The sequence below is a fragment of the Amblyomma maculatum genome, chromosome 5 (genome assembly GCF_055883805.1).
Source record: "Amblyomma maculatum isolate TAMU_Amacu chromosome 5, ASM5588380v1, whole genome shotgun sequence".
Classification (NCBI taxonomy): domain Eukaryota; kingdom Metazoa; phylum Arthropoda; class Arachnida; order Ixodida; family Ixodidae; genus Amblyomma; species Amblyomma maculatum.
Window position 1 is genome coordinate 150178199 of NC_139348.1, and position 24707 is coordinate 150202905.

Consider the following 24707-nt stretch of genomic DNA (forward strand, 5'->3'; position numbering starts at 1 on the left):
GATCTATGAGAAATGCTATTGGAATCTTAGCCAGACTGCATAACTGGTCAAAGAGGAATACATTATTAATAAGCACCAATGAAACAAAAGCGGCTATTTTTCAGGGCAGACATAATTATGACTGCACCTGTGAGATTGCCGCGGCCAATAGACACTCGTTAGGCGATCATTCCAGTGAACATGTGCTTCATGTGAAAGGTGTTCTGTGGAGATTTCAATGCTGCCAACTAAACTCAAATTTAAAATTATGGTGCCCTGTTTCAGCCCAGTATTCATTACTTCTACCTTATATGTAGAAGCAAAACTCTGGACATGAACAAAATATTAGTGTTGCCGAAAAGTGCATCAAGTGCCCAGCACATGCCTCGTTTATATTTATCATACTCTGCACAACTATTTTCTTGATACCTTGTTTTATTGCATGCTTGCAAGTTGTATGAATGCCGCAGTTTACAAGACTCAAATTCATCACACATCTTAAGTTCCGCATTTAATCGGCAGGAAGCCCAGCACATCAATCACCTAATGCATTGTCACAAGATACCATGATGATGCACATTTGCTGCCTCAAAGCTGAATGTGCGTGTTAATTAACGTTTGCTTTCAAAAAGCTTAGACGATGTAGCTCAAATTTAAAGAAATTGTTACGTCTTCCTTATCTCTGCACTGTTAACTTCTACTTTCAAGGTGAAACGAAACTACAGCCTAACATGAAACCATTTTTTTTTTTTTTTAGAAATATGGAAAACTTCCATTCCACAGCAGTTTTCAATTGTGTGACTGTAGGTGATAGCGTTGCCAGGCCACAACAGGCCGCATACATACACAATTTATTGACCATCGGATTTCATTTGTCATAAGCACGCACACGAACACAGAACCGCACTGCGATGAATAATTAGATCCGCATGTTTGCTGACCTCGAGGTCACGGGTTCCCGCGGCGGCTGCTTTTCAATGGATTAAAAAAGCAATTAGGTACCCGTGGTAGGGTACCCGCATACTGTGTGAGGTCAGTGTAGGGAGAACACTGTAGCATAGAGAAACATACTTAAGTATGTTTCTCTATGATTGTAGTAGGGTGCCTACATGTTTCGCGCGGCGCCGGGCGCCGCAGCGCAACTGTAGGCTCCCTAGGTTAGTGCAGGTAAACGAGTCAAAATAAGCACGCTAGCACGCACGCACGCACGCACGCACAGACTTTGATTCATTTATTATATGTAAAAACTTGTAATTATAAAAATATGCAGTATTTTTTGAGCACTAAACATAATAATTCACTACACAAAGTAACTTTGAGTAGTATTTTTTGGGTACCTACATTTGCTGCAGGGCTGTTTTGTGCCACGTGATGACGCTGATTGTCATGTGGGTGATTTGAATTCACGAAGTCGCCGGAGGACTGGGTGAGCCCGTTGAAGCTGAAAACGCTAGAAGTATTACCGTAACGCGCTGAGGGAAACGATGGATATTTCCAACATAGACGACCTGGAGTCGCAGAAATATGCGGAGCTGTTGGCCTTGGCCCGTGAACTTGGCTACACGTGCAAGGGGAATCCGAAAAAGGCCAAAGTGGTGAAGTTCATCCGGCAGTCCGTTGCGGTCGGCTCCGCCCAGGAGAAAGGTTTGTTTTCTTTCACTTTTGTGACGCTCTAGCGTGACAGTAAATTGATTTCCATTACCGCATTTTATGAGCGTGGTCAGATGTGCTCGGCAGTTTTGTTTTTATGTCCAAAGTTGTCTGTTATGAGGGCAGTACGATGTGCGTGTAGGTGTTGCACTAGTCAACATGCAAAAACATGTAAGGGGGTGGGGGGCGTCAAAGCAGGTTGCTGTTGTGAGTAGCGTACTGAATAGTTGCACGCTTTTGCTTGTCGCTGTAGTCAAGCTTTATTGCATTGGGTAAGCTGTAGGGGGATGGGAGGCGTCAAAGCTGGTTTGTTGTGATTAGCGCGTTTAGTTGCACTTTCTTGCTTGTCGCTGTTGCCAGTCTAGCTTTATTGCATTCTATACTTTTGCACTGCTACTAGGGATTAACTCTTATCAATTTACCGTATCTGGTGCTATTGGTTATCTTTTCCTTAACTAAATTATATGGTTTCCTCGCTCTATGACTGAGGCGTTATTTGGTCAGTGATGCCTGCGGGCTTGAAATTGACGCGCGACAACCTGGGGTACGGAGCGTCGGTGAATTCGGGTACTTCGCTGTGGTATTTTCTCAAACCTGAAATGACATAACGTGGATCCTCTCAAATATATTAGACAAAATAGACTACCGGAAAAGAACATTAAAAGGGGCACAACAGGCCAACTTGAGTCCACGTATAAGAGCCACCAGTTTATTTTTAGAGCTGCAGTTCAAGCTTATCTCTTTCAAAGCGTTTCCGCATCTTGCCATTGATTTTTCTGGGCTGTTACATGGATGTGTGTTGGGCATATTGTGCTGCCTATAATTGGACACAATACTTTTTATCGCTGCACACCCTGCAAGGTGGCACAACCACAGACACTGAGTCCTCATACTGAAGCTGCAATCTGTTCAGTGGCAATAAGTTGCAAAGTGGAGGGTAGAAACCATGAACATTGGCAACTGGGGAGGCAGTCATGCTCCAGCTAAAGTGCTTCGTATACATCTGTCAGGTGGTGTGCTCTGGTACCTTCCTGTGCACATGGCAGTGAACCACAGGGGGCATATTTGAAACCATCAATATATACATGTTGGCGTAATCCTCGTGTTTAAAAAAAGATTGGTCACTGAAAAGGACCTTCACTAAGCACAGTGTGAAACCTCAGTCTGATAGACCACTTTCTCCACTTGTCCATTTAGTTGATAATGCTCAAGGTTCATGAAGTCTGTATTTCATTGTTTTGTGTTCTAGAGTTGAGAAAGCTATGGGTGACAACATGTAAAAAAAACTCATTTGTAGACCTTTATGTCTTGTTTTCATGGGTAGACTGCTGATATTCTCTTCAAACAGGAATATTTCGCTGGCCTACAAGTTCCTGTAACCCCACACAGCATTCTGAATGCTACTCAAGGTCTTAATTTCATAAGCATCACTTCATCCAAGAGGTTGAATTCAGCATTCCCAAAGCTCTTCACAATGTCACCATGATGCAAAACGGTGAAAAGATTGTCAAACCACACATCATGCTCACATTTAATCGGACTTGCTTAGCACAATTGGTAAATTCGAATTCATTCATTTGCAACCTTATGCCCCTAACCCACGAAGGTGTTTCGGATGTTGTAAAAATGAATGCTGAACTCACACATGTTGTAGGGAAACTGCAGATGCTCAAAGTGGGGGATACATGAACACGTCACTCAAAATTGTAGTGTCACTCAAATGGAATGCCCCCAACTGCCATGGGTTGCACACTGTTTACTCCAGTACATGTGAGACTCTCAAAACTGCTGCCATCTGAAAACATCACTCTTGCAGAAGCTTGGGGGAAGCTTGCATATTTCCCGACATGATCTTAGCTGATGCAGCATGCTGTAGATTGGGCTGCATCTAGTAGGAGTGGGTGCACAATATGAGCTTTCCTTTTGTGCATCAGTTTTTAGTGTCCCAGAGCTGCATTTTTTGCAGGAATTTGGAACAGCAAAGACAGCTGAGACATGTGACGAATCCTCATGGGTTCCCAGGTATTTGCTAGAGGTTTTGGAGGCTAATCCGGGCTCTGCAGCCTTAAAGGAGAAAAAAAAAGGGATGTTGGGTATTTTTGTTTTCACTGAGTGCTTAGAGCAACATCCAGTGGAATTGTTGGGGGCTGACGGGAAACTTAGATGGCATGTATGAAATATTGGCACAGTACTAACAGAACATACTTTGCCTACAAGAAAGACAACCAGCTTTAGTGCACAATTTTTCTGAAATATGTTTTATTTATTTATTTAATTTATTTATTTACAAATACTGCAGGCAGCAGTGCCGCCCAGACAGGAGAGGGTTACAAAAGATAAGTTTGCACAGAGCACTCAAAAGCATCAATGTTAGTACATTCAACAAACGAAGCAGGCAGGCGATTTGATTGTTCGATTGTGTATGGAAAAAATGATTTTTGGAACTTCTTAGCCCTAGCAATGAATGGCCTTATCACTTTAGTGTGGTTCAGCCTTGATGACCTTTGCGGTGTAGAAAGTAGATATGATTCAAGTCACAATCCTGTTTTGTTATGATAAGCACAAAAATTTTAACCTGGTAATCTGTACGCAAATGGAGCGGCTCCTGCTTATGCTGCCTCAGCATATTAGTAACAGATGAACGTTTTCGGTAATTGGACGTGATGAACCTAGCTGCATGCCGTTTGATGCGCTCCACCTGCTCGATGTTTTTCACATGGTACGGATTCCACACAACAGAGGCGTACTCTAGGACTGGTCAAATCATAGTTCGATATGCTACAAGTTTTACGCTATATCATATTCTGTAAGGACAGGCAAAACTCCACTTGCTTGCTTGCACTTGCAGCACTTCTGTGTGATATTTCCTCTCGATCCTTCTGGGAAGCCTGCGGAGAACAAAAATTTCAGACATTTAAGCTCCACCCTAAGGATGTTGTGAATGTGTTAAAGCATTGTCAGTAGCCTGGGGTCTTCTTTGCGTATCACTTTGTAGGCGTGGATGCTGTTGTTGCCAATTTTTGTTTTTTATTGACCGCAAGACGCAAGGCCTTCCTCTAAATAAATCCATTGAACATGTATTGATTGCCTGTTGGTAGCATGTCTAACTCATGATCCAAGAATCACGGGTTAGATTCCCATCCCACCGAAGTATTAATGCAATCGTGTTAAAAGATCAGTTGTCCAGAAAATCTGGCATCAGCACTGTCAGCGTTTTGAGAAAAAAATCAGGAGCATGGTACTGGCAGATGGTAATATGGCAGGTGGCATGACTGGGCACTGACCGGTAAGCGGGTTGTGTGATTGCATGCCAAATCAGGCGTCTCCTTTTATTTGGAAGAATGAGGTGGGAATCTAACCCTCTGGCATGGTGGAACTGAGGTGGTATGTCCATATTGAGTGGTCTTTCACATAATTTGGTAACTTACGACTGTATGCTAATGATTGCTTGTGAGATAATGATGTGACACAAATTAAGGGATTACTAAGCAGGTAGCAAAGTGTATGTATGCAAACTATGTTCTGCAACGGGAGCCACAGATGGCAGCCTACTGTCACGTGAATCTAACCCTCTGGCATGGTGGAACTGAGGTGGTATGTCCATATTGAGTGGTCTTTCACATAATTTGGTAACTTACGACTGTATGCTAATGATTGCTTGTGAGATAATGATGTGACACAAATTAAGGGATTACTAAGCAGGTAGCAAAGTGTATGTATGCAAACTATGTTCTGCAACGGGAGCCACAGATGGCAGCCTACTGTCACGTCATACCCTTGAAGGCAGCTTGAGTGTCCCTTAAATTTTTTCAGCCTAATAATTTACTCTGCATTCTTATGCCACAATCTGTTTTCGCAGCGTGTAGCAGGGTGAGGACAGAGCAAGGAGGAACAAACAGGAAAAACAAGCACTGAACCACATCTACGCCGTCCGCAATACATTGTTCAGCTTCAACCTGAGGGGAAAGCCTGGAGACTTGCCTGACCATGGTTAGCAGGTCCGGTGCGGACTTTCTAGGTTCCACTGCATACTGTAGTTCATGGCTGAGGAGCTGCTGCACAGCGTCAGGAACATGCGTAACATCTCCGACGGGAGGGATAGGATTCCTAGCCGTATTCTTTCTTTTTGTGCACGAGGGCACGGAGACATGGGAGAACTTGCTGCCACAGAAATTCAGTGGCGCGGTCAGCTGTGGCACAAAGTTCACGCTGCCTTCTTGACATTTCCTTTGATGATTTCAGCACAAGCATCCGCAAGTGTTCCCGCTGAAGACTAGCTCGATGCTGCCATTCGGATTGTACGATCTTGCAGAGACAGGTAGCATGATCGAGTGTTCTGCTATGCACTGCGAAAACTGATGGAAAACCAACTGGCCGGACAGCTTGTCCTCTTCAAGTATATTGCTAGTCCAGTGGGCACATTTTCTTCGTTCTCCACAGAACACTCATATTTTGTCCCTCGTTGAAACTGCCTCTTGCAAAGCAAGGCTACTCTGTTTCTGTAGGTAGCATGTAGGTGGCACTCACAAATGGTGAGATAGGTAGCAGTGGAGGACTTGTCCACCTCAGTCGCTGAGAGGGTGAACCAGACCAGGGTGGATGTGTGCCTTATGTGGGATTTGCTCTTGGAAAGAAGCCTTAATCGGTATATGGCTGCGGGATGCTATTTGGATAGCTGCGCACTTCTAAATGCACCATTATGGCAAGGAAAAGGACAGCTGTATCATTAAAGGGAGAAGTCTCTTACGGCGCATCTGCATTGAAATATAAAGGTTGGAAGTGTACAGTGTTAAGTCTAAGTCTAAGTTTCAAACAAGTGACTACTATCTACATCACAGCGTCGTTTGCAGAATTATCGTCAGACTCTGTTCTCAGTATACCCTTTCTTGACGATCGTGGTGCTGAAAATGAGGGGCTTAGATTTTAAACAATCTAAAAATCCCCCCCCCCCTCCCCCTATGTTTTCACATTGATATTTTGATGAGACTGGCCTGAGAAATAACATTTTATTGACAAACTTTGCATACATCTTCGTCAAATGCGATTACAGTTTGCCCGAATCTCAATCTGTGGCAGCCCTGTCGAGACTGATTCCGACTTTTGTACTACGACGGTCAAACCGCTGGAATTGAAAAAAGCAACGCGGGCCTGTGAAACCTTCAGAGCTCCGCCGAATGGACGGATGGAATGGCACTCTGACGACTGTGGCTCGATACTGAGTGAGGAAGCGCAGTGGCAGCTTTGTCTACATGTTCTTCCTCTCAAAGAAGGGGGTGCTGATATTCGCAGATGAACCTTTTTTTTTCCAAATCATTTCGCAAAATAAGTATGGGGAAGGGGGGGATGGGGGGGTGCTTAGAATCGCGAAAATAGAGTACTTTATTGCAGTCGAACTAACAGCTGCAAACATCAGGGCTCCTGTGCCGATATTGTTGCGGCAATTTATTTGGTACACTTGGCTGGTACTCTCGAGCCATGAATGAGATCTTACAGTACTCCTTCAAAAGAAAGTATATAAGTGTGCTCACCTATGGAACAGAAATTTGGAAGCTTATTAAAGGTGTTCAACCTAAACTGAGGACAAGGCAGCAAACTATAGAATGGAAGATGGTAGGCGTTAATGTCAAGAGACTGGAAGTGTGCAGAGTGGTTCTGGGATCGAACGTGAATTACGTCCTAGTTGAAATCGCTTGTCATTGGTACACATGCTGTGTAAAGTTACAGTAGCATGCTTTTTTACCTTCTTCATTTTGTTGTGTTAGCATGCTTATATTGACAGTACTCACTTTGGAAATTCTGGTTCAGCATCGTTTGTTGACATGTCAGAAGATGGTCACAACTATTTGGGCTAGTCACACAGTTTGCAGAACAGCGGAGTGATGGCACAGAGATTGAAACTCCTGTTAATACTTTTTTTTTTTTTTTTTCGAACTGAAATCGTCCCGCACTATGAGTCTATTTTTGGTGTGCACAAATTTCGCAAGTGGTCGAAATTTCCGCAGTTCTGCACTGCGACATCTAATAGCCCGAGTCTGTTTGGGACGAACCCCATAAACCAAACTAAATTCCTCTCGCAAGCTGTCTTATTCAACGATTTGGACATCAATATTTGGGTTACCTGTGAACTGCAAGCCAATGTGAGCACTATACTGGATGCATCATTTGAGAAACTTTTAGAATGCTGTACAAATTCCACCGGCTGCAATGTTGGACCCTCATCTCCCTTGTTCACTGGGCTGTCCACACTTTAGTGACCTTCTGCAGGTTCCAGCATAGTAGCGATCCAGATATGCATGCATAAAACTATAATGGAAAGACTTCTTGCATGAGCAAGCATGAAGCAGTTTATAACAGGCTAACTAGTAACTACACTGTTAGAACTGTATAGTTATCTGCAGGCATACTGCCGGCCCCAGGCACAGATAATATACATTTTTTTTTTTTTTTTTTTTTTTTATTATTGTTTTTTGGTGCGCTATGGGTTTCGAGTGATGCTCGTGCTTCTCTTCAAGGTTGCCATAGAGGCACTCTAAAACTTAATTAACAATTTGACTTTCAGGCAAGACGCCTGACTAGTGGAGTGTAGCCATTGTAATACCTTCCTTGAAATCATAAAAATCAACCTCTGGTTGTTAGGCCTACTGCACTTACCAGTGGCCTTGCAAAGTCATTTGAAAGCGTGCTGCACATATGAATAACATTTGTTCTCTAGTTGTGTCAACATGGCTATAATGTGATTTTGAAAAGCATGGTCCACCTCTTCTGCGTGGAAAACGGTTACGTGTGGCGTCCTAAAAATCTGTTCGCTGCCGGAGCATCTGTTACACCGCAGTTGTAATGGGTTCATGCAGAGGCGGTTTTACAAATTCCAGGCAGTGAGACCACTCCTTTACTGCCTTTAAGCAAAATGCCAAAAATGAGGCGAACTGGATGCATTGCCAAATATTGCTTGGATGCCCGGTACTTTTCCTGCTATGTGTGGCTTTAAGTTAACGCATATTCACAAAAAACGAACCCCACAAGGCTATCACTACAAGATGTTTTTACACTGAATGAAAAATAAGAATTGCATTAATTACTCATATGGCTCAAAAGCAACTGTGGGGAGTGCTCTAATGCAAGAAAAATGGGAGAGTGGGCAGGTCACCTTAGTACATATCAATGTTGTCCGCAGAATGTTGTCATTATGGTGGCTGTAAGAAGATGTATAATAAAGAGCAACATTGAAAGTCAGCTACTCCATTGGCATAATCTTAGTGCTACACCCCAGAAATGTAGTTCAGCCATTAATAAGAGACATAGTACATCACATAGGGGCTGAAACGCAAGGACGTAAAACTAAATTTTTCTGAGGATTCTGCTGGAATGAAAGCTGACACATGTGTTAACATGGTCATAATTCTGAATTGAAAAAAGTCAGTATGTGGCATCAAGATTGCATGAAAAAGATGTAAGCATTATAAAAAGATGCGACGCGATTTTTATGATGAACAGATTTCTTTACACCCTGGCTCGCTAATACGAGAAGATACTCCTCCTTTGAAATGGACCTTGCAATATTACTCTAATGCAAGAAATTCGTAGAGGTGATCTTTGCGACTATTTGAGTGATTTAAATGCTTTGCTTGGAGCCCATAATTTACAAAGAATTTTTAAAAAGGGCTCCTGGCAACCGCATTTTGGCCGGTTAGGGCGACACCTTGCCACAGGCCTCCTCACCGATGACATCTTGGCTTGCTGGCTGTGCCCGCTCATTGGACGCACCCAAGTTGCATGGATAGGAAGGGGCATGGTGGGGTGCCGTCGTGACTTCTCTTCATTTCTTGTACGCCGGCTCGCACAAAGTTGAGGGGATTGGTGGGATACCTATTGCTTGTGCAAGTTTTTTCTAGTTTGTTGTAAACAGCTTTCAATAACAAGCAAGATGGCATAATGGGCGAGTTTGTAGTGCATTATGGAGCAATGGAAGAAAATACAAAACGGACATTGGAAAGACATGGCGCTATCCTGTGTTCAGTCTTTACGTCCCCTTCATTATTTTGCACTGGGCCGCTACTTCAAACTGCCATTTGTTTTCTTATGCTAGTGCATTTTTAAAAGTAGCTTCAGGTTATTAATACAGTACATATCCCTGCGTGTGGCTCATGATGGCCCCAGTACTTTATGTGCCATAAAACCCCGTGAGAAAATTGCTGCCCTAAACGGTTGTTTACAGTGTAAGTCACTCAAGACCGCTACTCATCAATGGTGCTCTGGAAGAATTAAATCACTTTGTCAGAACTCTATGCTACCAAATGGGTTACGGTCACAGGCTTTCCAGTGTTAACGTTGAGTAGGATGCAAATATTCAACTCAATGCGTAGAAATGAGACTACTCTGCTAGCCAGCATAGTATCGTGCGAAGGCACCTAAATCTCGACTGTCTATCTACATTTAAGGACTTTGCTACCTAGGAATGGGGAAGTTGGTTTTGAATGTAGGCTAACTCAGTTATAGAAATTCGCGAAGTCATACTCTGGGATTGGTGACCACCAAAGTCTTGGGGGTGGCCAAGTCCATTATTAGTCTAACCATCTTTAACCTTTAATGCCCCTTAAGAGGGTAATGCGAAAGCAGTGTGTTTGAATCCACTGCACGCAGATGGAAGCTGAGTGGCAGTAAAACGCGCAGTGTGATTGGCTGCGGCAATAGCTAGGAGGTTCCTTCCTCACTTTCCTTAAAAAATACTTAAGAAGTTGTGTTTACTTTCAAACCTGTCATGCTTTGTTTCTGTCTCTCACTGCCTGTATCCTTAGCCAAATGTAGCATTATTTGCCCTTTACATGGTAGCACCCTTGCTTGGAGACATGTTGCATGTTAAATTTTTCGTACTATTTCCTTCTGTTGTTTCCAGAAAACAAGGTCAAGTTTGCCCCTGAGGCACGCGACGTCGCCGACCCAGACCACAGTGAGGTGCAGCCGGCGGCAGCTCCAGTGTCACCAAAAAATGCCTTGCCGAAGACACCGGGACAAAAATCGGTTTCGAAAGTTAAGAAGACTCCGAACTTCGCCAAGCTTCATGCAGCTGAGTTTGCTAAAATGAAGTCTGTAGTGGAGTGCGCCGCCCGTCGCAACATCCTGGACAACATGGCTGGAACCAGCGGCGTGCCGCAGACTCCGAAGGCGGCAGCATCACGGATCCCTCGGCTCATGCTGAAAAAGGCCAAGACAGAGCCGCTTAAGATGCCCGTGCGAGAGCGGATTGACCCAACTCACCGTACGGTCGCTCGACAACACCAGTCGCGCACAATTTTGGGCAAAGTTCGCTCTAACAGGAGGTTTGATCTCCTGATGGCAAAAAGGGGTCTAGTGTGTGACTGACTTTTTTTTCTTCTTCTTCAAAAGACATTTGGCGACTTGTATCTGGTTGCGATGCTTCTTATGCAATTTAAGCGCAAAATTATTTTAGCATTTGACATGTAAAAGCCATTTTTTTGTTTGTATGTATGCTTTTATTGACTGTGAATATTCTGCATTTTTTATATTTGATCAATGTGTGACCAATTTTATAGGAGTGAATTTTATTGTATTGAGTCATCTTATTCTGCAACATACTCTCATACCATTTACTTTAATTCAAAGGCGTGGAAGTGAGAATTGTAGTGTGCTTGTCATTCCTCATTCACCGTTGTATTCATCTGCCATTTTTCACATTTAAGGGACCTTGAATTAATTTACGGTCACAGCCTAATGCAACAAATCAAGATGCTGTCTGGTCAATATTCGAGTAAAATTTAAATGCTCTGTGTGGAATGTATAGCTTAAATAGTCAATGAACAGGGTGGGAGCATCAGTTTTATCTACCAATATCTTCTGTTGCAGATGTTATGCAGCTGGCTTAAAAGTTGTTGCGCTCGTCCATTTAATGTCGAGTTGCTAAGTGCATTTTGTAAAAGGTAATAAAATAGGTTTTTTGCCAACATCTGTGGTTTTTAAAGATATTTTTAGGTTTTAATAATTTTTAGGTTTGCGTTGCAATGTGGTAGACAACCACGAAAATGGCATGCGGATACAATCACCATCTTCATGATTTGTCAGTCTTGTACAGCTTGACGTAATAAGCTCGTCGAACTCTTGACAGCATAGGCATGTGTACTGTAGCAATCATTCATGCAATCATTACTATCACTGCAATCACTGCTCCTGTAATCATAGAATGACTGCTCTTGCATGCAATCAGTGCTGTGTTGTGTGTTTTGGCCCGAGTAAAAATTCATTTTTTTTTTATTCCATTGATTCGGCGCCATCTGTGACACCGTTTCATGTGCATTGTGTATATACGACTTTCTCTGTTGAACTGAAATTGCGTTCTTTGCCTCTGAGGTCAACTTTTATTGGTCTTCAGGGTCGTACTTATGTTTTTTAATTTCACGATGTAGTGAATAAAAATTGGCTTTGTATCTCTTAATTGTGCTTTGTTTTTATGTTTGCAACGAGATATTTTTCATGCTTATTAGGTATGAAGCATGAAACTAAGCAACTAAGAGTCAACAAGGCTGACTCGCAAGGCAAGCGAGTCTGCCTTGTTGAATTCTGTTTTGTAGGGTATGACGGTGGCTCGCGTTTATCAGGCATGTGTGGTTTTTTCTGCTGCGCATGCGCTTATATGTTTTACATTTAGAGCTTAAACTTCTGAATAAACTAGTTGTTAGTTTGCGCTCGTCCTGTCGTTGCCTCTGTTTTTTGTGTTGTCTTTTTTGCGCATAGCCTTAATGGCATTACATATACATATATATATAAAGATCCGGCCACCCCTGAGCGACCACTCACATCTACAGATGTAAGTGAGCCAGTGAGCCGTCTTGCCCATCTCTACTGCAGACCCTTTGGTGGCCAGCTCTAGGCATGATTGGTCAATACAGGGCATATTGTCATAATCTGCCAAATCTGTTGCAAGGAAAAGTTGCATTTCTCTTTTCTTGATTCCCACAATCATGGATCCTACTCAGTTGCTGTTGTGCTCTATGCCTCATTTCCTTCCCATGCACACACTATTCCTCTGCATTCTTTTTGTCTTGTTCAGACTGTTCACATAAATTTGCTGCAGGGATGCTTTTCATCGCACAATGTCCCAGTATATGGCCTCAATACCTATATGTGTTATTTGAATTCACTATGCCCGTTGCAACGGCAGTAAAATGGGAGCATAAATGCTGTTATCTTTTAACTTCCATCAAAGTTACCTTCTGTAACGTTGGCGGCTGAACTGCACGGGCCCTTCCAGCAGTATGGACCTCAAACCAGATTGAGTCAGCTGCTTTAATGGGGGGATCTTTTCATATGCCAGGCGCTGGAGCGTTCTTCCTCGAACTTCTCTCCCCATGTATGGTTCCCAGCGATTTTCCATGAGTTTCCCTGCCCAGTGATTTCCCTATAGACCCCTCTTTTTTTTTTTAAGACACTTGCTTAATTTGTAATGACTATTATTTTACGTACTATGTGGAATTTTGTTTAATAGTGTCTGAAGACTGGCATGTGTGCGAAGGGACACATCGTTCATAGGCTTGTGAGGAAAGAAACCACCGCTTCCACACGTAAGTACAGTGAATATGAAAACTGCCCTAATTTCAGTAAAATTGGGACACGCAAAATACCTGTGCTTGCATGTATTGAACCAATACTTGTGTGTAACAGTCGTAAATTCATACCTGGATGTGTCAGTGTCGTGCAAATCGTCGTGGGTGATGTCAAAGCTCTGAAGTAAATCTTCCATGTGTGTACACCGTCGAACATAGGTCTGAATTCCTGGTGTGTGTTCAAGTATACATATATAGTGTTGACCTGTTATATTATTGTGTTTTACAGCGTGAGGAGGTGAACAGCAAATATTTTTATGAGGTTTTTGCTAGTTGCCTGACCTGCTACGTAATTTCTCGACACATTTTATGTAGTCTGTTCTTTAGTATTTTTTTGTTCGTAAATACGACAGTTGTCCTTGTGTAAAGTGAAGTAATTGTTCACAATCTTTCTCTTTAGTGTCGGAGTCATAAATGTTGCTATAGTAGGATACAAAATTGAAAAAAAAAAAGGCATTTGCTAACTATTGGCAATGGTACACAGCCAGTGTTTTACTTCGCTGGGCAGTCAATGCAATCAGTTTTTGATCAGGAAATGTGCATGGCGATTACTGCTGACAAGCTGTATCCAACTGTAGTTGTACGCGATACATTGACAGAAAGAGAAAAAAAAAATCTAAGTGACTGCCACTTCTCATCTACTGTCCATAAACTTCCCCTCCTGGAAATTTAGACATCTCCCCAAATTTCAATTCCTGGGGGAACCGCGTCACTGTGTTGGTACTTTGAAGAGGCCAGAGACAATTTTGCTTGGAAACGACGCGCATGACATTATTAAGCATGACACGTCGCATGGAATCTGCCAGCGCTCAAAAGTAATTCTTAATTCAAATTTGTTTCGGCTTCAAGTTGCCACATCACATGCATGATATCACTTGACGCATGCAAACAAATCATTATATTTTCTATTGTAGTTTTAATTTATGCAAAAGCTTGCATTATGCTGCTTCTAATGTCGACATGTAAAAGATGAGGCAAAGTGGTAATTTATTGAATTTTATGTGGGCCTCATGGGGTGTGATACTCGGGAGTGACAGGTAGTTGTGACCGAGAAGGTTGAGTTGTGACCAGGGGGTCAAGCTGAGCCAGAAAAGTTATCCACACTGGGGTGCCGCCATCATCAAACTCATCACTGTAACCAGCATAGTTTTTGCTTGCTAAGTCAAGAACGAGTAAAAGTTTAAAGGGTTTAGAAATTTTGGCAGACAACAAAAATTTACAGAATTTTTATGCTTTCTTTTTTTTTTTTTCAGGTTTCAGAGTATATTTTATGATTTTTTAGACACCTGATGGGGCTATAGAGAGTTGACATAGGACTATTGCGAATCATGTTTGTTAGCAAATGTCTGAGTTTCTGTTTTGAAATTCAGTTTTTGAGCATCATTTTAGCTTGAAGTTACAAACCCAGATCACTTGAACTAAAAAGCCGTCTGTAACAAAAGAGCTGCTTGCACTCGTGCATTGCGATGGCACCTTCATGCGATGTATGCAAAATCTCGAAAACGATCTAGCATATCACTTCACATGCGGATGAAACCTCCTGGTTCCTGAAATGTTTCTAAAGGGAAATGACATCAATAAACTGAACATTTTTATTTCCAGGTTTCCTTGTAGGAAAAGGAAATGGCTGGATAAGTGGCTCAGTGTTAAGGTGTTACCACCGCCTTATATAGACCAGAAGATGCTAGTCTGCTCTTAGCATTTTCAGCCGTCATCCTACTGGCGACCTCATTGGGAGCATTCTGAAGCCTGATGCAGTGCCCAGCATTTTCACATTGCAAGAACACCTGCATATAAGTAACAAAAGCAACATCATATGCATTCCACTTAAATATTCAAATAGTTCATCTATAATCACAATGAAGCGTATTAGATTTCTTACTTTTTTTTTTGCAAAGGTAGCCTTCCTAAATTAGTGTGATACCGAACTGTCATCAGTGAGTACTCTCAATAAAAGGACTTCAATACCTATCAGCTGGTGTTCAAGTCCATACTGTGTTGTAAACAATGCTTATAGTAAAGAATGGGATTTTTTTCTGCAGGGAGCATTTATACTTCATTTGCCATCCACTATGCTTGCACTTTACCTATTAGGCATAGGTTTACTGAAAAAAATTCCTCAGTGTTTTAAAAAAGAAAACATTCGTTATGGTTTAACTCTAGTTAACCCTAGTTGAATTGCGAAAGCAATGGCGGAAGCTTCTATTGCCTGCTACATTATTCTCCTATCACGCCCTGTCAGTGTAAGCTGCTAGATTATTGGGGACACTTAAGCTCATCCTTTAAGAGTGCGACGTGAAAGTGTAAGTTAACAGCCTTCTTCTTCTTCGTGGCTGTTCAAGGTTAAACGTGGCCCTTCCCAAGACGACGCGACAGTCCAAAACCTGGCGCAGTATTGCTATCACAATAAAAAAAAAGGGTATTTTCAAGGTTCTGCTCAAGTAAGAATCATATCACCATAGCATTTTCATGATGCCTCAGTCTGTACACTGTTTAATATAATTAGAGATTCAGACTGCTGCACAAGCAATTAACAGACGTTGCAAACATCGGCGGCCACTTTTCGGTGGAGGCAAAAAGCAAGGCGCCCGTGTGCTGTGCAATGTCAGTGCAAGTTAAAGAACCCCAGGTGGTCGAAATTTCTGGAATCATCCACTATGGTGTCTCTCATAGCCCGAGTCACTTTGGGACGTTAAAACCCACAAACCAAACCAAACCATGGTTATTTTCTTCTTTTTTTTCTCACTCAGGCAGTAACAATGCCTTCCCAAGATAGCTCCCCCAAACAACAATCATCACTGGGGTGTCCAAGGGTACGACATAACGAGCAGAATGAGCAGTGTCGGCAAGTTGAGGCTTATTTCGGTTTCAGGTGAACTTTGCACCTCAAGCGGGCACTTGCACCTCCTGAAGAGGTGACTGCACGTAAGAAACATGCAATGACAAATGCAATATCTCCACATGTTGAACCTGAACCGCTGTAGACAGTACCACTTCAGTGCCGAATTCAGTTTGTGCACAGTGCTCATGCGCCCGATAACTTCATCATTTTGGCTGCCTAAGTAAATTTTTGCTATATATACAAAGAGTATATAAAGCCTTAACCGCGCATATCTCACACGTGAGCTCCCTGCTAGCTCTTGGTAGGCTGTGCTGATTGTACATTGCGGCACGCCTTGCCATGTTCACGGTCATAAATTTTATGACTGTACTTGAACTCAAGATTACTGAGACTGTCGTGCAAAATAGTTTGTGAACATTGTTCTGGCTGTCACTTTTCTACACAAAATGTCTTGCTGTCGTCTGCTAATTACAGCAGAAAAGAGTTGCCTTAACTTTGAGGCCGCTTGCCGGCCGCGAACAATGGAGTCGTTTCATTTGTGCAAAATTTCTAAACACCACCTCGATTTGAGCATCACATTCTGTTATCTTTCAAAACATCATGTATTTTCACAATACTCTCGGCAAGATATTCATACACGGATCTGGTACCAGTGTTACCGTGACGATAATCCATACTGAGCCACACAGAATGCAGGCCCAGCAGGAATATGGCATCGTATGGTATTAAATTAAATAAATTAAATTAAATTGGTTCACAGGAAGGGAAAGGCGCAGTAACTGTCACACTTGCTCTGTGGACACCCGAACCGCGCCGTAAGGGAAGGGAGGAAGGTGGGAGTGAAAGTGGATAGAGAGAAAGGGGGGCCGTAGTGGAGGGCTACGGAGTAATTTCGACCACCTGGGGATCTTTAACGTGCGCTGACATCGCACAGCACACGGACGCCACTTCGTTTCGCCTCCATCGAAACGCAGCCGCCGAGGTCGGGTTCGAACCCGGGTCGTATGGTATTGCATCGTTGTGATTTGGCAGAAACCTGATAGTACCTTGTGGTGTAAGAGGAAGATCCTTTTGAATGGTACGCTGTAACACATCCCAAAAGAAGATAGCGTTGTTACATTCAAGGAACATATGTTCAATTGTTTCTGTTTCGTTACACAGAAAACAGTTTGTCTCCGATGGTACATATATGCCTTTTTCACATAATCAAGCTTTAACGGGTAGGGTACCATTGTGTAGATGGATAAAGAAGGTCTTGGTTGCGGGCATGACCCACATCTTTCTCACCCTCTTCAACACATCTTGACCAGCAGTAGCTTTCAAATTTTTTTCGGTACAAGGGAACTGGAAACATCATGTCAATCAGATTTTTCGTTAGTTGCTTTCTTGTTACTCTGTGCAAGTACTTCCTGGTGAAACGCATTGCAAGAAAGCGATAAGACGCCACCACCTCTCGGAGATAGCGCGACACTCCCTTCTTACTTGATGAAACTATTAAATCCTGTAAAGCGTTGGACTGCAAGTATTGAATATAAGAATGGAGAAATGGATGTCGTTGTCTGCGCAGAAACATATGAAGCGAACCCCGTCACCTACTCTTCGAATGAGGTTCGTTCGGGACATCCGCTCCCAAACGGACCCCCAGATGAATGTTGCAAACATGCGATGGAATTTTTGGAAATTTTCCCGCGAACAATACAGCAGCGAAACGTAACGAGGCGATTAGAGTTCGAGACGCGACTTGCGAGACTCACGGAGCTGGCTTTGCGGATCGCTAATACGGATCGCAGGGATCGTGTTTGTCCGACGCGAACTGCTTGGCGTCACGAACTTTGCACACGCACTGTAGAGCAGTCATAGTGTTCCACTCAAGGAGGTTATATTCCTTGGTTCAACTACAGTCCTGCAGCCTGCAGCTACAGTACTGCAGCGCTCCTGCCATGTACCTTGCTCCTGCTGCCACGGTGGCTGCTGCAGTAGAGGAATGCGAGGAGAAGCTCTACTGGCTCTACGGAGGCATAGGGCATAGGGTGCCTCCATGTCAGCGCCACCGTTCACGCTCGCTGCATCGAGGCACCCTACAGAGGCATGTCAAGGAGCGCCACCACCGTTAAACATAGCATCTATCAGTTAGTAGCATTGAAGTTTACGACAGCATATTGCACATATTTTGAGCATAGTTTGTGTGCATATAACAGTCAGTGAGCTTCTACAAACAGTTTTCAATTAACAACTCGAAAGTTTGTAAGGAAAAATTTGTAATGTTTTAAGTAAACATGCAACGTGGAGCAAAAAGAGGCAGTTCGTTAACTTTTTGACGGTGCTCATCGGAGCTGGAAGTGGAGTCTGTGTAGGTTGGGTTCACGGTAGAGCCGTTGTTTCAGCATACTTACCTGGTGCCGGGGTTGTCGGGGTTACCGTGATCAGCGAGGCGGTGCCCCCAGGGAGAGGCGCGGGCATTGCACTGCGCTCGTGCTGACCCCTGCCACTACCCCAAACTGGGGCAGATGGGGCATGCAAGTTTTGGTAGTGGGGGACTGCGTTCGCGCTTTCCCCCTCTTATCGCAACGAAAAATCAGATTGTATCAATTACACCTCATTTCAATTTTGATCATTTTGCGATTTAGGTTGAGCTACTTGCAGTTTTTTGAAATTCCAATTGGGAGTAGTTTTAAAGGAGGCAAACAGGAAATCGAAGCTGAAACTGCTTTTACAGCCAGAAACAACGTCCCAGTAGACGAAATAGTGACGTCACGCGCAGTATTAGAAAAACACTCGTACGTTGGATGGCGAAAATAAAGTATAGAAATCATGACGCATTGCATAAAATGTCTCAGGTAGTTCAATATAAGCCTCACAATTTTATAATTACGCGGGAAGCGGACAGTAACGCGCTGGTGTACTGTTTGTGACGTCAAGAAACTCAGTGTTGCCCGCAGAAATAGTCCCACTTAACCATGAAAACGGCATATTTTAAAGTCATGTTGCGTGCGAACGGGTTATCGTACGGCGCCCAAATTTTGTAGAATGCGTCAGGACGGAAACGAGAACCTACAGTAAAATTTTTACTAGAATATTCAGATGTCCAAAAACCTCCGGAGTTGCCCTTTAAGTGGCGTTTTCTGTTCGAGTTCAATTCGATCGCTTAGAGCCGCGGTTTACACTGCGGCAACATCTGGCTATAGTGTGCGTGTGTGTTTTTTTAAACTGAAGTTTGCGAACACGAAAACCATTTAAAAACGATCAATCAAGGTACGTGCATGCTCGGGGCACGGCCGGTATCGAGGGAGAGCGCACTCTCACCCGAGACCCACGTGGCTGGGGGATTTTCGCTCGGCCAGTGAGCAGGTCAAATACTGCTGACAGCCGCGGTTTGCATTTAGTTCCCGTTGCTCAAGTCTGTCATATTGAGGTAAAACCCCGGCAACCTGCCTTGTTTCTCAGCTGCTTGTGGAGTGTGACACGTTTTTGTTTGCAAACAAGTGTCTTGGGAAACAAGTCACCGGCTTGACGGGCGTACGTGTTTGGTCCATGCCACTGTTGTGTTTCCGCAGTGTGAACCGGGCCTAACTGTTTGGGGCGAATGTTTCCATCGTATGCGACAAGTAAAAAAAAAAAAAAAAAAAAAAAAAGTGCTGCTGCTTTAGTGATGGCACAAACTACGCTCAAAATGTGTGCAATATGCTGGCGTAAACTTCAATGCTACTAACTGATAGATGCTATGTTTAACAGTGGTGGCGCTCCTTGACATGCCTCCGTAGGGTGACTCGATGCAGTGTGAACGGTGGCACCCTATGCCTCCGTAGAGTTTCTCCTTGCATTCCTCTACTGCAGCAGCCACCGTGGCAGCAGCAGCGCTGCAGGCTGCAGTACTGTAGTGGAAAACTGGGCGAATGTTCCCATCGTATGCGACGGGTAAAAAAACAACAAAACAAAAACAAAAACGTGCTGCTGCTTTAGTAATGGTTAGGTTGCGCCATCTGGCGCCGTTAGTAATAACCTCCCGCACATAGGGGAGACAACCTCGGCCAGGAGGCGCTGAAATGCCCACAGACATAAGGCTCCTCTACAGCAACGTTAATAGAACCACGGCCGGTCTCGGGGGAGAGCGCGCGCTCTTTCTTACGGCCTTCTCAATCGCCGCGGGAACAATGGGAACTTTTCTCCTTGAGTTGCGCTCTCCGCCACCGCAAGGGGCGCGACCTGCTCACTGTTTGCTCCGCGTCTGCTTCAGCGGCGGCGGGTGGCTTTTGCCTGGTTTCGCGCTGTCGCTCGCGAGTTTCGTGGTGAGTGCAGCCCAGAAATTAAAGAACACAGAAGGTAGATGCTGCAGCGGCATGTCGTCAACGTACTACACACGTGAACGGATATAAAAAACACTGTCGTTCAGCAAACGTTCGACAGACTTGGAATACATTGCGGCATGGTAGCTACTTTTGTCCATTTTAATCCGAATTTTTCCAAAGCGTGTACAAGAATAGGAACAAAAAAAACTGAATGAGAAGTGATCACATCGAAGCTTCTTCAAGGCTAACATGACAGCAACTCGTCTGCTACAGTAAAACCGTCTTTAGCGCTAGATGCAAAACCATTCATGTAACACGGAACATAAAAATAATTTCATAAAAATGTATTGTAAATTGCAAAATGCTTTCATGATATAAAGTATTAGTATAATAGTCAAAGTAAAGTTGTAGGGTTGAGTTTTATTAAGCTTGTTATGAAATCAATAAAAAATGGTTTGATATTCATGACACTACTTGTGCTCGAAGTGGTAAAAAGAGGCCAATAAATGATTAAGGTGATACTCGATGCAGTGACTTACCAATGAGTTCACCTACTATATCGAAATTATGCAAGAAACTTCTAAAGCGTTAAAGAAGGACACTCTCACTGAAGACTCATTTCAAGCCTTATATAGCGACCCATTGAGGCTCTCTTCGGGAAAGTAAGGTTAATGTGCGGGAGGGAATGACATATGCTAAATGCGAGGGCCGTAACAGCTAGCGGCACATGGCTACATTGCCAAGACGGACGTTTCATCTGAGAGCAAAATCAAGGCACTGAAGTAAGTGATGGCATCTCCTACCATCCCATTTCCCACTGTCACATATTCCGGTTTACCTTACGCCGGTGGATATATCGTTTAGTTAATCAACTTCGGGTGTGACGCTTGCGCTATTCTTGAATCTAGCGAAAGAATCAGACCCATGTAGTACGCTCTTCTACGAGGACGATATTCTAGTGGACTCCATTATCCGAAACCAGAGCTTGTTGCCCTATTGGACAAGCTTCTTTTTTCGAAAAAGCTGCCGTGCACCTACTATACACACAAATGTTCTCGAAGTACTTAAGATCCTGATTCAGTCAGCATTTCAGAATTCAACACTGAGTTGCCCGAAAGGAATTGACAACAGCTATGTTATTAGGTCCGCTTCTTTGATATTTGAAACATTTCTCAGAATTCTTCTCAATTAATTATACCAGGAAAGTGACAGAGAAGACCGAGAGGCCAACTTCTTATGTGCACAAGCAGTGCAGGAAGATTTTGAGACTGAATTTTCTAGACGCAGGTCGCATTTTAATGAATTGATGAACATATACGTGTAACATTGAAGGACAATTTTTTTTATTGTTTTCCGCTCTTTTCGACTCTGCTTAATTGTTTATGCCGATTTCCTTGATTAAAAGTAGTCGCGAGACTACGTATACATCGTCGGTCTTTCAACTGACTGATATGTTTTGAACGAAGCTAGAACAGCCCACTCCACTAGACAAGTGAAATTTTTACTATATGAGTAAATTTTTGTTCTTTACTCTGAATCTGAGACGCGCCATGAATTTTTGCCCGTGCCTCTTCTGATCTAAACGAAAACGGTAGCGGTTGATAGAATCTCCACCCAACAGTTCACCATGCACTCACGTCAGGTCGCGCGCTACACCTGCTTAAAACATTCAAAGGCACATTGCATAGCCTGGCGAATTTATTTTTGTACAAAACATAGGGGTAAAAAGTGTTGAAGTGTACCAGAAGCTTCATTCGACCGTGCACGGCCGCACTGACGAAGGAGCGCGCGCGTGATTGTTGACTGTATTTTATTCCTCGTACACGATAAATGTTCGATGTTGATTACGGACTTTGTACAAACCATAAGGGGCGAAATGTTAGGACCTGCCGTTTGCAACTGACGCAGGCGAAGCTAAAAGCGAGCTCGCGTTTCCCTTGCGCGTGAACGGCTGTAGCGGAGAAGCAGCAGTAGGGCGGTGGCGACCCCACCGAGGCGCGGCGGGCGGTGGAAACAGACCCCATTGGAGAGGCCGTAAGAGAAGAGAAGCGCTCTCTCCCTCGAGACCGGCCGTGATAGAACTAAGATCAGTTGCCAAACTGAGAGCTGTTTCGCGGCGCCGCCACCGCTGGCTGCTTTGAGTGGCGCTGCAGTTCTACCAGGCTCTCGTCGGCCCGAACGTGGGTTGAACAAGTGCAGTGCGGGCAGCATGAGTACAGTGCGTTCCCGACTCGGCTGCTGCAGTGATAGTTTTTTGTGCTACCTGTGCTAGCATGCATAGTTGAAGGGGCTACAGAAACCATGCCGACGTGCTGCGTGCCGGGCTGTGCGAGTGGTTACAAGAGCGACAACACTGACAACACAGCGAGGCGTTTTTTCTCTGCTCCGCATGACGCGGATCTCCGTGCGGCATGGGACCGCGTGATTCCGCGTGTTGACAGGAAACTTTCTGACAAATCACGTGTGTGCGATCTTCATTTCTACGATGAAGACATACTGAAGACGTACAGTCATATCATTAATGGCAAGGAAGTAAACATCGATAGGGGCAAATGGAACCTCGCTGAAGGATGTGTACCGAAGGTTTTCCCTGACTGACAAGCGCTCATTTGTCCCTGGAGTGCTCAAGCACCCTTCAAGCTCCCTGACTGAACTGGTGACTGGCATCAAGTCAGTGGTCGAGCGACAAACAAAGACAGAAGAAAGTTTTTGGAAATCTGTTCTGTACCTGCTTTTGAGCAGGAAGTTACCCCGAATAGGTTGTAGCCTGCACAGTTCACTGTGCAAGTGGTGAAGTTTTATTTGGTAATGCGGATGCATTTTTACACACGATTCCTATCCGAGAGGAGCAATGTGAGTAGTCAGGTTAAAAATGCAAGGAAGAAGTCTCGCCTGCTGTAATTTGTGCATTCAGTAAAGTGTGAAAAAGTGCTGTGAATAAAATGTAAAATTACATTTACTTGTGTGTCTATCTGTAGCCCACTGCGTGAAAGGTCGCAAAAAAAAAAAAAGTACTTGCGACGCGGGCGCAGGCCAGTAACGACAAAACCACAGTTGGGAATCCCAAAAAGACTAAATTTTATTGTCTCGAGTTGTTGGCGTCTAACCTCCTGTGTAAGCTCTCTTCTCTTGCTGGAAGAAAGAAACCGACAACTCAAGAAGCAGAAGTTCGCTCTTTTCGCGGCACAGATTGCGCTCGGCTAAAAGTCACATGCATGCTTATTGACGAAATGAATGCAATGCGCAAAATTCGCTTATTCCGTTAAACTGCACCACAGACAATGCGGCTCTTTGCTGAAAAAGCGCTGTTTTTTTTTGTTTTTTTTTTGTTTTTTCTGTTAAACATATGCACATGCATGCGGTTGAGCAGAAACTGCAGAAGCATACTTCGAACTGACGATGAACCTTGCAATGATCATATCTCTAACATTATTGCACGTTTCTCATATGCCACTTCGGGGAAGAAACTAGCAAAACAACTTTCCTAAAAAAACAAAACAACGGTAGCGTTGCCTGAGCAGCGCTCACCTGTATCGCTTGAGTTGCTGCAGTAAAGTTTTGCAGCATGCTCGCCACACATGGTTCAGACTTGATTGGTGACTGTGAGTAATTAACGATAAGTACGGCATTTAGGACACCAAGTAATTTAACATTCCCGAATGCTACATGCTACGCCGAACGGCCGGGCCCGCAGCGTTTGATTGTGCTTCGACAGCGGCCAATCAGCGGCTAGATAAGAGCCTGTTTCGACGGCAGCGCCACCTCGCGTTAAAATTGACGCGCCGCTTAAGCAGCATGGAGAACCCGGAGAGTTTGGCAACTGATCTTAGTTCTATTAGCGTTGCTCTACAGTGCCTATTCTAGTACACTGTAACTCCTCCATTTTTTTAAAGGTAGCGACAACTACTCGAGCGCCCTCCCGAGGGGTCCAGGGGACAGCGCTAGCAGACGACTCGCTGAACTCTTTCGTGCATACTTCGTACTCATGAAGCCGCGCTCGGTGCACACATAAACCGGTTAATTCAACAGATTTGTGTCCTATCCTGCTTAAGAAGCTTCAAAAGACAGGAATGATAATTTAAATATGCGTGTGCAGCATAAACGCAAAAAAAAAAAAAAAAAACGCGGGCGGAGCCAGCCTATTCTACTGAACCATTCCCATCAGTACAGCGGTTAGAAAACTTCATTATTATGCTTTGAAATTAGTCGCGAACTTGAAGTAGAAACGATATTTCAGTAAACTTATTGGGCTCGTTTCCTTACTGAAAAATAAGTAGACTGCGAGTTTTATGCAACTTTTGGGAACGTCGTTGCGCACAGAGCTCTAATGTAATA

The 24707-nt window shown here is 43.7% G+C and overlaps 1 protein-coding gene and 1 pseudogene across 1 annotated transcript; both read left to right on the forward strand.

The window, feature by feature from the left end:
- The first annotated feature begins 1335 nt into the window (after positions 1 to 1335).
- On the forward strand, positions 1336 to 12076 carry Mink (Mitotic spindle and nuclear protein). The gene is made up of 2 exons (XM_084604673.1): positions 1336 to 1623; positions 10523 to 12076. Exons 1-2 carry the CDS (start codon positions 1464 to 1466, stop codon positions 10987 to 10989), a joined length of 627 nt encoding a protein of 208 aa, XP_084460799.1. The 5' UTR covers positions 1336 to 1463; the 3' UTR covers positions 10990 to 12076.
- Positions 12077 to 18471: 6395 nt separating this feature from the next.
- LOC146189949 (U1 spliceosomal RNA) lies at positions 18472 to 18644 on the forward strand (annotated as a pseudogene).
- The last annotated feature ends 6063 nt before the right edge of the window (positions 18645 to 24707 follow it).

What these genes read in the sequence shown, in the direction of transcription:
- Mink (XM_084604673.1), top strand. Translation starts at nt 1,464, where the DNA reads ATGGATATTTCCAACATAGACGACCTGGAGTCGCAGAAATATGCGGAG. An exon ending in CGGCTCCGCCCAGGAGAAAG is followed by an intron (nt 1,624 to 10,522) that starts GTTTGTTTTCTT and finishes TGTTGTTTCCAG; the next exon opens with AAAACAAGGTCAAGTTTGCC.